The sequence below is a fragment of the Gouania willdenowi genome, chromosome 21 (genome assembly GCF_900634775.1).
Source record: "Gouania willdenowi chromosome 21, fGouWil2.1, whole genome shotgun sequence".
NCBI classification, from domain to species: Eukaryota; Metazoa; Chordata; class Actinopteri; order Blenniiformes; family Gobiesocidae; genus Gouania; species Gouania willdenowi.
Genome location: NC_041064.1, coordinates 14,112,311 through 14,125,833, shown reverse-complemented (window position 1 = coordinate 14,125,833; position 13,523 = coordinate 14,112,311). Strand labels below are relative to the sequence as shown.

Sequence of the window (13,523 nt, the reverse complement as noted above, 5' to 3'; positions counted from 1 at the left end):
GGCTGCACTTCAAGCCGACGACGGACACAACCTCTGTTCCGCTTGCCTCGGGCCTGACCATCTGAGGGAGGCATTATTAGACAACTCGTGCATGAATTGCAGCTTTATGCCACGGGCGGTCAGGGTGGCTAGAATGGTGCCGTGTCCCCAGCGGCAAGTGTGGCTGACCTTTCACCCTCAGGGCAGGTACCGTTGGGCAAAACTAAACGGCTTTACGAGTCTGCTACAACGACGGTCCCTCCTAAGCCAAAAAGAACCAAGGGGAGCAAAGATCTGTCTTCTAGGGTCGAGCAGCTGTCTGCGGAGTTGGATTGCATGCCTCCTGTGGAACCTGCTGTTGCATCCCTCATTGTGTCGCCCGAGGAAGCCTTACACCGAGATGTTAGGTGTCCTCGGCCACAATGCTGTGTTACTGATGACCTTCTCAGCAGAGCTTATAACTCTGGTGCTCGTGCTGGTCGCCAAAGCAACTCATTGGCGCGCCTTATGTTTGCAACATCTGCCTCCCTGGAAGATGCTACTGGGGCAGCCGCTGCTAGTGGGTTCAATGACGCAGCCCTGCAGGCTTTTGCTCTTTTGACGAGGGAGCTTGGACAGGTTATGTCTTATTGAAGGACGCATACTTTCATGTACCAATTGCCCCAGACCATCGATGCTTCCTCAAGTTTGCTTATCGAGTCCTTCATTGGCAGTTCAGGGTGCTCCCCTTTGGGCTTTCCCACTCCCCGAGAGTGTTCACCCGCTGTGTGAAGGCGGCCCTGGCTCCCTTGTAGTCCAGTGTGGTAAAGATTCTACCGTATCTGGTCGACTGGCTAGTTTGCGCTCCATCAAAGGGGAGTGTAACCAGGGACACGCACCAGTTGCTCCCCCATGTGGTGTATCTACCAGGAGACCGCAATGAGGTTGCAGACTCCCTTTCCCGCCGGAAGTTCCCGCCAGGGGAGTGGTCTCTACACCCATTGGTGCACACCATTTGATATTTGTTCGGTTGGACGGAGGTGGATTTGTTTGCCTCAGTGGAGTCCACTCATCGCCCTCTGTGGTTCTTCCTCGAGGGGGTGCCAGGTCCTCTGGGCTGGGATGCGTTGGCACATCCGTGGCCTCAGTGCCTCTTGTATGCTTTTACCCCCCTTCCTCTGATTTGGCCAACTCTTCAGAGGGTTCTCCAGGAGGGTCACCGGTTGTTCTTGATGGCCCCGTACTGGCCGGGGCAGATATGGTTGCCGTTGCCAACTGCTGTCACAATTGAGAGGTCGGATTTGGCACCCCTCTCCCCACCACCTTCAGCTGTGGCTCTGGCCGCTGGAGGGCCCGTGCTGCGATTTCTCTTTTTTTGCAGGGTGCTCTTCAGTTGCGCCCGCAGATGGCACCACGGGCTCCAGTGTGGGATTTGTCTTTAGTTCCCGAGTCCCTATGCGGCCCCCCTTTTGAGCCTTTGGTGCAGGAGGAGCTTAAGTGGTTTTCATGTAAGACTGCTTTTTTATTGGCTATTGTTTCTGCCAAAAGGGTTGGTGAGTTGCATGCCTACTCTGTCAGTCCCTCATGTCTTAAGTGGTGTCCGGGCGGTCCTGGTGTCACTTTGTGGCCTAACACAACATTTGTGCCCAAGGTGTTGTCCCGATCTCACGGTAATCGACCATTGCACTTGGTCCGGTTTCATCTTCCTCCGTAGGAGGGTGGAGACAGGTCGGCATTGTGTCCTGTGCTGATATTGCAGGCATACATTGAGGCTACCCACAGTATGCGCCGCTCAGACCAGCTTTTTTTATGTTATGGTGGCCCCACGATTGGGTGTCCTCTTTCCAAACAGCGTCTGTCTCATTGGATTGTGGAGATCATTCGCAACGCCTATCTGTCGGGAGGTCGTGATCCTCCGTCCGGTCTTAAAGCCCATTCTGCTAGGGGCGTTTCCACTTCATGGGCGGTTTTGAGGGGAGTTCCTTTGGAGGATATCTGTGCTGCTGCATCGTGGGCTTCGCCATGCACATTCACCAGATACTACAACGTCAACGTGGCCACTCCTTCTCCCCTTGGCCAAGTTCTGCTGCAAGGAACTCCTGGATCATCTCAGTGAGGTATGTACTGAGGATTCTTGGTGACATCGTCGTTATTAGTCATTCAGTGCTTTCAGAAATAGAACAAAAGTTACATGTGTAACTACGGTTCTATGAATCCCGGATGACCGCCAGAGTTTCTCTGTCACTCAGAATCCTTGTGTTTCCGCGAGAAGATTCTGTAGGAACAGCGTCACGGGTGACGCAGAGATATATTACAGTGTTTTCATCACCACCCTCTGGCGGTCAGTAGAGATGAAATAGAACCGTAGTTACACATGTAACTTTCGTTTTATCATGTACTGTTAAGTGACCTTGGGTGACGTGAAAGGCGCTGAATTACAAATAAAATGTATTATTATTATTAGATATTGTAAAACTACAGGCAATCTGTGTTCTATCTGTAGAGTGTGTATTACAGTTTATTAGTGTTTATGTGGGACCTCCTTCCACACAAGGCGATTTGAAGAGGGAACAGATTTCATCCACTCATTCATCACTGTGCGGCGTCCACAGTCAAAAGCCTCCACAGAAGACTAGCACTCCAAGCTCGCCTGTCTGAGCAGGACCCCATCTCCCCCCTCACAACAGAGCAGTCGCAGCAGGAGAAGAGACGGAGACCCTCATGGATACCGCGGTGGCACACGGCTCCAGCTGGGGCTCCCAACTCAACCGGCCGCTATCCCCAAACACGAGGAGGAGGTCCTCGTGTTGAACTGCGGGGATGATGACGACGACGGCTCCTCTGACCTCCTTGTATCTGGAGAGGAAGAGGAGGATGACGGTTTCATCACTCCGGCCCGGGCTGCACTGCCTGCCGCTTCTGTGGCCTCTTGGGAGGAGGATGGGGAAAGCACAGCAGCCCCTCTCCCCAGTGGAACCACTCGTGGTGGCACACCTGCTCCCACAGCTTGAAGACCAAGCCTGCCAACCAAAGCGCACCGTCTCCAGTCTGACCTCACAGCCTACAGCCAATCAGGCTGAGCTGTGTGTCCGGGCTCTGATTTTAGGAGTTCAGAAAAAAACTCAAACAAGGCACCTCAGTTTCTAAAGGTTTACAGTAAAATTATGTTTCAATAAATATTATGTTTTTTATAGCTCTGACTCTGGTTTTATTTTACAGGTAAAGAGAATCTAATACATACAGAATGTTTCATAATATGCATACATTTTAAAAGCTGCTGATGTAAAGAAAGATGTAAAAAATGTAATTAAATGTAAAAATGATCTACACAATAGTGTATTGTGAAGTTGCAGCTTTTTGCAAACAGCAATTTTAGTTGCCAGTTAAATTTTATAATTTTAATTACAAGATAAAACATGTATACATCAAAATACCACTTTTCTGTAAAAATACAATTCATTGCTGTAATTCATATACAACAAAAACATGTGAAAGTTATACTGTAATATACTGATTGTTTTTACAGTAATTAAATGTGATGTTTACAATACATTATTGGCAACTTTTTTGCCAGGTGTTTACTGTAAATTCCCCATATGGTGTATATGAAGGATCTGTTACACATCTAAAAGTTTTTTTTGCGTATGCACTACCTGGTTTTTAGCATACGCCAGCTGAAGTTATTTTTACCTATGCGCAGTTTGATAAATGAGGCCCCTGAAGGGCACATTTTGTCACCAGACTAGCTTAATAGATTACACCCTACAACACATTATGCACAACTGTAGCATTACATTACACTCTCAGCACAATCAAAATAATTGACTCTTACCCACCCCTTATATTGTCCCACCCTAACTCTTTCTTCTTTTCCCCCCCACCAAGGTGCAACAATGCCCTCTCTTTATACATTCTTCCTTTAATGGAGTTTTTCTTACCCTTCCTTGGGGAGGGCTGGTGATGGTCACAATTATACAATTAAATTAAATGTTTATTTTATCAATATTAAAACATGCTTAGCTGTCATAAAAAGATTGCACTACAAGTAGTGTTGACCTTTGACAGCATGTGCAAACAAGGTTAAAAAAAACAAAAAACAAAGCCCAGAGTTAAAAATACCTTAAAAAAAATAAAAATAAAAATAAATTTAGACAGCATCTTGGGTGGTACGGTAGCTAGCATATCTGCTTCACAGCAAGAAGGTCTTGTGTTCAAGCCCTGAGGCCGGCACTTCTCCTTTCTGTGTTTAGTTTTCATTTTAATCCCTGTGCTGGTTTTGCCTGGGAACTCCGGTTTCCTCCCACCATCCAAAAAAATTAAAACACACATTCCCAATTCCATTCCTGAAGAAAGCTGGAGACCCTTGTAACTTGGAAGAAAGATTCATATGCTGGATGATGGATGAATGGATATAATTTAGTGATAGGCCGATATTATCAGCCGTTTTTTTCGTTTTTTACGTGTATCGGCATTGTCCGATGCGGGCTGCTGCGTTTGCCGATCCGCATTATTTACAGAGCAAAAATATTTGTTCTACATCACCTGTTTTTAATATCTGTTAAATATTTTTTACTTGTCGTTCTACCTCACCTTTTTTAATTTCAATAAATGTTGATTGTTTAAAAATTGAGATTTGTACCATTTAAATTGAGGGCGCAAGAGTAGTATCTGCTCCAAATATTGGCTCAAGAAAATCGGTAGTCCGTATCGGTCATCGGCTAAGGCTGATGGAAAAAAATTGGTATCGCCCTAAAAAATCCATATTGGTCTATTCCTAATGGTATTCATTCACAGCGTTCTGCAGCATTATCATTGGCTCTTTTGCTTTTCTGATGCAGGCTGTGGATTTGTGGTACCAGACCACCCAGGCTTTCAATACTCACCTCCTGTCTCAGAGGACGTTTAGCTTGGAAGTTGAGACTTATTGTTGCTTTGTAAAAGGCTTTGTTAATCTTTCCAAATGAAGCTTTTATCATCTCTTTGCATGAGAAAACCTAAACAAATTACATCATCTGACTATACATCTAAACTACACCCCTGAGATGTGCAGGATTTTACTCCAAATCCCTGCGTGTTCCTGCACAGCATTGATTCTGTTTAAACAGCATTTAATGTCAGGGAGTGTTTGAGCTTTAACTGTCTTTCACAACATCCCTGATGCTGTTTTTTTTTTTTATTTTTTTTAGATGATGATCTAGGAAAATCTGACAGTTCTTCTGGCAGTATGGACAGCTTTCAGGTTTGTACTGCTCAATCAGCATCAAATGGAGCTAAATCCCTGCTTTAAATAGAAGCAGTGAGAGTTAGAGGAACTTTCTTCTCCATCAGGACGAAGCTTAAGAAAAGTATTAGACACTTAAATTAACTCATTTAAGGACCAATGATGACTTTTCAGGAATATATCAGGCATGATCAAACTGTCTGAATGTTCTCTCATTTGACACTTTATTTTGTAACCCCCATTTAGAATTTTCCTAATTGTTTGTAGGCAAGTACACATAGGATATCCGCTCTATACGGCAGTGGATCATTATGGATTATAATAATTGTCTAAGAATCTGAAAGTATGAAATATAACATAGTTCAAATACAAATATAATAAATGCAGATACTTTACTTGGTCATGAGATCCACTTGTGTGTAAGATTATTTCAAAATGATTTATGCTATATGTTAAAAAAAGTTTAAATAAATTCAGTCCCTGTCCAACAGCTGAATAACAGTTGTTACATCAGAGTTCTGGAATTGTAATCAACTCCATATCGATACCACTATTGTCTGGTAATGGTAACTTAAAACGTGAATGGAAAATGATTGACAGGTTACATGCACTTTCCTGATCCGAGACCAGCTTTCCTGCTGTAAAATGTTAGCATCACTTCCAGATGGCTGTGAAGTGTTTCCCTGATAAAACGAAGTGAATCTGTTTGACAGTGCGGCTGAAATTTGAGACACTTTGTGGTTAAAATGAAGAAATGCTATTCCCTATCCAGAGCACGAGAGAAATAGAGTCCAGGATGAGGAGTGAGACCAGATTAAAGCTGTTCACCTTGGACCCAGACACACAGGTAATTCAACCTAAAGCTCAGGAAATAGAAACCAAGCAAACATATGCTGATATCATTTGATTTGTTCCTCTGGACTGTGTTCAGAAACTAGATTTCTCAGGAATTGAGCCGGATGTGAAGCAGTTTGAAGAGAAGTTTGGCAAGCGCGTTCTGGTCAACTGCAATGACCTCTCATTTAACCTTCAAAGCTGTGTGGCCGAAAATGAAGAAGGACCAACCACAAATGTAAGACTGGTCATTTCTGCCCACAATTATCCAATGTAGAGGTCTATCTCCTACTCCTATAGGGTTGAGGTTAAGATAGATTTTCTGATGGAGATGTTGATGGATAATTTGCACACAGTGCCCTCAGTCGGGGCTCATTAATGCTCAACGGTCTGTGAAATGAAGCTAATGTCCCACAATCATGAGAGAGCTTCAATTTGTTGATGATGGGATAATGATGATGCTATGCTATTACAATTGTATAACTACACTTTGAAGTGAATTGTTTGAATTAGTAACACCTAAATTAGTTCTTTGAAATTTGTTTAACGGTCCCATGTCAAGCTATTTTTCACCCTTTTCCATTTGTTCTAAGAACCCCAAAAACATAGTATTTGAGGTTTATTTTCCCAAACTCACCTGTTTTCCAGAGTTTTAGCCTCTGAAAAGTCACTTTCTGAGCAACTCTACACAAACGGGCTGATTTGCGGCCTACTTATGCATATTCATGAGTGGGCGCTAGAGGACGGCCCACCCTCCTCCCACCCACTCCGTAGCCGAGCTCATACTGCTTTATAAACATGAGACAGAGCGTGGGGGCGGGGCGTTCGCCGGTACATACATAGACTGTAGAAAATACATACATAGCACTGCGTGAAGGATGCTGAAATGCTCACCTTTGTGGGCGTGTCTGTTTACATGTCAATCACGGTAGAGAGCTTCCTGGAGACGCGGCTTCTCCAGCTCAGTGCCGCGTCAAATTCGTCATCAAAGTGGGAACATGTCATCATATTGGAGCGAGGTGTTTGAGCTCACCCTGCAGTAAGAAAGGAGCAAAATCACCCTCTAACGATTGAGGGAATCAATGAAAAAAACACTTTGGGCATGTGTATGAAGCCTAAATAGCACTTTATCATGTTTAAAGCACAGAAAAGTTAATTTAGCATAACATGGGCCCTTTAATAAGTTAATTAACACAACACTTCATAATTTCATTGTTCTCAAATCAATGTTTTGCATTAGTCCAACTTCAAATAAAGGCAAGGTTTAATGAAAATTACTTTTTTAGTAACTTTAAAATGAAATTTTGGTTTGCTTTATCACTACAATACAACAACAGAAAATATAAAATTAAATATAAAATTATATTGTTTTTTTTCTAGAGAAGATGGAGATGTCATAAAGTCAGATGCACAGCATCATAAGAAACCTAATTGATGCATGTTTACTCAAACGAGAATAGACTGCCTTCACTAAAGCCGAAGTCTGAAGGAAACTCACTCAGAACTTTGAGTTACTTCAACGACTGCTGAAATAAAATTGTAATGTAATATTTTATATGTTCATGTTTGTTACATTTTTATGGTCCACTTTTATTCCTATTTGCATATCTAATTATATAATGTAAAAATAGTGCATTTTCTTTATAGTCGTATACTGAACTTTTTTTCTGATGTGTCTTCAGGTGGAGCCTTTCTTTGTCACCTTATCACTGTTTGACATCCAGAATGGCAGAAAGATTTCCTCCGACTTCCATGTGGACCTGAACCACCCATCGGTCAGAGGCTTGTTTCCCAATAACACCAGTCAGTATATGAATGGTGGAGGTGACCTCCGACTTGAGGCCCAAAGGCTAATTCATGGAGTGCCAGAGGCAGCCGTGCAGTATCCCAGACTGGTGAATAACTCAGAACAGATTTCCCACTGTTTATGAAGCTCTGTGAATACTTTTAAATTTGCCTTCATCGTGTTTACGTCCACAGGGTGTGTTTTCTGTCACATGCCCACACCCAGATATCTTTTTGGTGGCTCGGATAGAGAAGGTTCTGCAGGGAGGAATCAACCACTGTGCCGAGCCGTACATGAAAAGCTCGGACTCCACCAAGGTACAGACACCTCCCATATTACAATACCAGCCCTCTGACAAGGAAACATGTGGCCCCAGACTCAGACTGATACTAGATAATCAGTAGGTTGTGTAGGATGAGCTAATGGACTGAGATAAATATTGATAAAGGTGCAGTAAAATGCTACTAAATGCCTAAACCTAAACTAAAATCTTCTGATTCTGCATTTGTTCAGGTGGCACAGAAGGTCCTGAAAAATGCCAAGCTGGCCTGTAGCCGCCTGGGTCAGTACAAGATGCCCTTTGCCTGGGCAGCAAGGTATTTATTATTATTATTATTATTATTATTATTATTATTATTATTATTATTAATAAACACAATGGTTATCTCTATTTGTAATTCTCATCCTCCTCCTTTTAGGAAGAGGACTATCATCCTTCTAATGAAATGTATTTCCATTGTAACTGAAAAAAGAAAAAAAAACTATTGCATAAACTATTTCCTAGTCCTTTTTATCCTCCAAAAATCTGTCCACAAAATTTTTGTTTAACCTTTGGATCATTGTGGGCACGTCACATGATGTCCTGACAATTTTTGCCAACTGTAAGTTCAGAGGATTCATTATGGAATCTACAGCGTGATTTTTACCAAACAACTAATTAAAAATGGTTTATTTCCAGTCTGTGAGGGATTTGTTCCTAGTAATTTACAAATAAAAGAGATAAACTGGGATAGATGTACGATAATGTTAACATTTATTGATAACAAATCCTAAACGCCTAAACGTGGCCTGGATCAAGACCCTCAGCTTTTCAAAAACACACTCAGAAATGGCCTGTTTGTTGCCAAACAGGTAATAGTGTTAAACTGGAAATCCCTCCTGCTCCGTGTTTCAAACATTGACTAAACCTAATCATTTCTTTTGCTTAAAGGGAACAGATTTTTTTGTAAACACAACTCTCAAAACTGTTTCACTAAGGTGTTTAGCCCTTTTTTGTTATTGCTGGTTTATGCTAAATCATTTTATTCCTAGTTTTTGCTGCTGCTTGTGCCATTAATGCTTATTGTACCCTTTCTGTAGAATTGATATAAACTCGTACTTTTACGAGAAAAACCTGCCGTCCTATTGTTAAAACTGAAAATAAAATACATTAAAAAGGCAACCCAGTACAACCCTTGAAAACATTGATAACTTTTATTGTTCTCAATCCTTTCAGTGTTCAGTGTTATGAAAATGTCAGGTTCCTGATTTTTCTTTTGTCTATCTTGCAGACCTTTATTCAAAGATGCTTCAGGGACTTTGGACAAAAGTGCTCGCTTCTCCGCTCTGTATCGACAGGACAGCAACAAGCTGTCCAATGACGACATGCTGAAACTGCTGGCTGATTTCAGAAAGTGAGTGTGAGACATCTCACAGTCTTGTAGATATTCTGGAGGGGAAGAATGTGTGCTTTTAAGTTGGACTTTTGTAATATGCTGATCTTTAGTAGGACATTTGCTCACATTTGTAAATCTTTGTGCTCTTCAATCATCATTTTTAGGCTGAGTTCTTACCTTAAGTTTATTTATTTTTCCCCCGAAGGCCAGAGAAGATGGCCAAGCTGCCTGTGATCCTGGGAAACCTCGATGTTACTATTGATAATGTCGCCCCTGACTTGTCAAGTAAGCTGTAGTTCAGTTCACTCTGAGCCGCCTGCAAAGCGGCTGCTGCTCACACCACACTAGTTAGTCTGTCTTCTGGCTGTTTATTTGCTTCTTTCTCTTCGCTGCTTCTGTATTTAGATTGCGTTACCTCATCCTACATTCCTGTGAAGCAGTTTAATGTCAGCGAGAGGACCAACATCTTCTTTGAAGTGGAGGAGTTTGTGCCATGCATTGCCAAATGTTCTCAGCCTTTCACCATCTACAACAACCACCTCTATGTTTACCCCAAGCACTTGAAATACGACAACCAGAAGTCTTTTGCGAAGGTATTGTCACCATTGGTAATGCGTGAGAAGTTATTCTGTGTGGCTGTCTGAGGAGATATGAAACTTCTTTGTTCCTAACAGTAGACACATCCTGTAACATTTTCAGTTTAGTCAGAAATTACAATCCATTTCAATCTTCATACTCCATCTAGGCTCGAAACATAGCTGTCTGCATAGAGTTCAAGGACTCCGATGAGGAGGACTCTGCGTCACTTAAGGTAAATATGAGGTAGAACTGCCAAGAATGTTTAGTTTGCGTACATTTAAGAGTGTAGTTGTGCTTTACAACTAATCACCTTTTGTCTTCGCATCCACAGTGCATCTATGGTCGGCCTGGAGGACACATGTTTACCAAAAATGCCTTCACCTCAGTATTACATCACCAGCACAACCCTGAATTCTACGACGAAGTAAGGAACCATGATTTTTCTTTACAAAAGATATGATGAACCAAGGGTAAATTAGGTTTAGGTTAAAAAGAGCATTAAAAAAGCTGTTCGGTTAAAAAAATGTTGTTGTCATAGTGACATAATATTGGTTCTGTTTGTGCCCAGTTTAAGATTGAGTTGCCAACCCAGCTCCATGAAAAACATCACCTGTTTTTCACCTTCTACCATGTCAGCTGTGACAGTAGTAGTAAGGCCAGCACCAAAAAGAGAGACTTGGTAGACACTCAAGGTAAATCACAGAATCACTTAAACGTATTTCCATCTACTTTTTAATGCCAGATGTTTGACAGATTTCATTTGAAATTTGATAATGCATTTCTGTGCTGTTTTCTTGAAGCTCAATGCTCTTAGCTAATGTCTCTGTCTGTCTCCTCTTTCAGTGGGTTATGCTTGGCTCCCCTTGCTGAAGGATGGTCGAGTGATCATGAATGAGAGTCATATCCCTGTGGCTGCTAACCTGCCACCTGGGTACCTCGGCTGTCAGGAAGGAACTAGCAAGGTAAATGTGGAATGATTGTATAATTAATGAGAATGTATTGTTTTATTATAAGAGAACAGATTTTTGTCTGATAACTCGTCCCCCACTTGTAGTCAGATTAGAACACTAAGGACTCTTACATTAATTATTTTTCTTCAAATTTTCCGTTCAAAACTATTGGAACTGTGACATCATTGGGCAGTTCATCATCCAACAAATTGATAATCCTTTCAGAATAAAAGAAAGACTTTCTGCCATATCAATATCACACTGTTATTTCCATTGCAGCAAGTTTATTTGACATCAAACAGCATATTTATAATCCAGTTTTGTTGGAAAAAAAACTGTAATAATAAAATAAAATAATTGCATAATAATAAAACTAATGTGCATTTTTAATACGACAGCATTTAAACCCTGAAGTGAAGTGGGTCGATGGTGGGAAGCCCTTGTTTAAGGTGTCCACACACCTCGTGTCCACAGTCTACACTCAGGTTGGTTTTTCAAAAACGGTTGTAAAATAGTTTAGGTTTATTCTGTTAAAAGTGAGACTGTTCAGAATAAATGTTTTTCTTCTATTTTAATAATTTATCATTGTATTTTAGGATCGACATTTGCACAACTTCTTTCATCACTGTCAGAGCACTGTGTCAGCAGCCCAGATAACAGGAGGAGAGCTGGTCAAATACCTGAAGGTAAACCCCACTCTTTTAATGTCCACTTTGCTTTTGTATTGATACTTTCAATACCATATTTCTTCTGAACAGGCATTCACAACTTTTGAATTAGATTTTCAATAACCTGTTTTTGCTACAAACTACCATCAGAAATGTGGTGTATAAGATGTACGAGTGTGCATTCTTGCCAAAGTCAGTCATAGGGTTTTGTGATATACCTCTCCAACAGCGCCCTCTTCTGTACATTTTGTGCATAGCTGAACATTCTGTGTTTTCCTTTTTTTATTCAAAGGTACAGGCAGCTCAGTTATGCATTCTACCTGTAAAAATATCTCAGTTCCTTTGGGTCTCAGTCTGCTCTTCTCATGACGAACACAGAACTGGAAAACCATGTTTGATCTGATGGTCTCGTGTAATCTTGTGAACACAAAGAATAGCCAGAGGGTCAAACAGCAGGTCAGCTGCACTGACTGGCAGCTTACTGAATTGCTTGACTGGCTTAGTTTCATGCATCAGTGCACCAATAACTCTGTTCTGTAATGAGACCGGCCCTAAAGAATAGAAAGTGACTGATTAGCACAGGGTTGTCCTCATGACATGCCTCTTAACTTGACTTTATCTTCTCATTCTCCAGTAAGGAGTCGCAGTAATGACTTATTCTCGAGGTGTTTTATTCCTCAGAGTCTGCATGCAATGGAGAGCCACGTAATGATCAAGTTCCTGCCCACTACCCTCAATCAGCTCTTTAGGGTCCTAACCAGTGCCCCCCAGGAGGACGTAGCAGTTAATGTCACAAGGTAGAGATTCTGTCATGTTTTCTCTCAGCTTGAAAACTTGAAATTCAAGTAATTTATGACTGATCGGATTCTTCTTTATTGAGGTCTGGATCGTATTGAAATAATTCAAGCATACTTTTCTCTGTTGTTACCTATAGAGTCATGATTCACATTGTCGCTCAGTGTCACGAAGAAGGTTTGGAGCACTACCTGAGGTCCTATGTGAAGGTCACATTCACACACGTCTGAAATTCATGAACCTGTATTGTTTTTGTGAACTTACACGAGTGTCTTAATGCATTTTGATATAGTTTGTCTTTAAGACGGAGCCGTTCTCATCCTCCACCACGCGAACTGTGCACGAAGAGTTGGCTAAAGCCATGACTTCAATCCTGAAACCTTCCACTGACTTCCTCACAAGTAACAAGCTGCTCAAGGTAACGCTGCATTAGCTTTTTTTCTTAAAGTTATGCACAGTGTGTAGTAAATGACACAAATGTTGTCGCCATTGTTCATTAAGTGGTGTTTGTCTCTCCTGCAGTACTCCTGGTATTTCTTTGAAGCCTTTGTCAAATCCATGGCTCAGTACTTGATTGAGAGCTGTAAAGTAAAGGTAGGTTTGCCTCCACATCTGTAGGTGTCTGCTGGCAATGCTTCTCACTATAGTCACAACGTGCCAAGTCTTGTGGAGAGCCACAGCAGTTGTCCAGAACCCGTAAACAACCACATCCTCTGAGTTTAAGCATCACTGGCACAATGCGGAGGCCACAGTTTGAGCCAATAAAAGAAGTCAGCACGAGCTTGGAGTGTTCTTCGACTTCACAGCCATTTTATTTGTGCTGAACATGCAACTTTAGGATTCTTGAAATGTTTTTTTATTTGATTTTGTAACAATTTATGAGTAAACAATTCACATACATCTTCCACTTGGAGAAAAAAGAGCTTTCACAGCAACTTTCATTTTCTTTCATTTGCACTTCAATCCTTCAATCCAGGTGTGAAAGCCAGTCTTCATTTGATCATAAATTGGGGATTAAAATTCACTTGGATTAGGTGATGTGTATTGTATTTATATACACAAGTATATATAATATAA

General features: G+C 41.6%; 1 protein-coding gene across 3 annotated transcripts in view; it reads left to right on the top strand.

Annotated features, from left to right (window-relative positions):
• Positions 1-13,523, top strand: part of LOC114455025 (dedicator of cytokinesis protein 9-like) — a 92,729-nt gene that overhangs the window by 64,393 nt on the left and 14,813 nt on the right. For all 3 annotated transcript variants that reach the window (XM_028436023.1, XM_028436022.1, XM_028436025.1), the window contains exons 9-27: positions 5,145-5,197; positions 5,952-6,026; positions 6,111-6,251; positions 7,696-7,908; positions 7,994-8,116; positions 8,313-8,395; positions 9,350-9,472; positions 9,660-9,739; positions 9,860-10,047; positions 10,200-10,265; positions 10,365-10,457; positions 10,602-10,725; positions 10,877-10,995; positions 11,382-11,468; positions 11,580-11,669; positions 12,333-12,448; positions 12,586-12,655; positions 12,739-12,864; positions 12,969-13,040. In XM_028436023.1, coding sequence (XP_028291824.1) covers positions 5,145-5,197; positions 5,952-6,026; positions 6,111-6,251; positions 7,696-7,908; positions 7,994-8,116; positions 8,313-8,395; positions 9,350-9,472; positions 9,660-9,739; positions 9,860-10,047; positions 10,200-10,265; positions 10,365-10,457; positions 10,602-10,725; positions 10,877-10,995; positions 11,382-11,468; positions 11,580-11,669; positions 12,333-12,448; positions 12,586-12,655; positions 12,739-12,864; positions 12,969-13,040 — 2,042 coding nt within the window. The remainder of the gene's footprint in view (positions 1-5,144; positions 5,198-5,951; positions 6,027-6,110; positions 6,252-7,695; positions 7,909-7,993; positions 8,117-8,312; positions 8,396-9,349; positions 9,473-9,659; positions 9,740-9,859; positions 10,048-10,199; positions 10,266-10,364; positions 10,458-10,601; positions 10,726-10,876; positions 10,996-11,381; positions 11,469-11,579; positions 11,670-12,332; positions 12,449-12,585; positions 12,656-12,738; positions 12,865-12,968; positions 13,041-13,523) is intronic.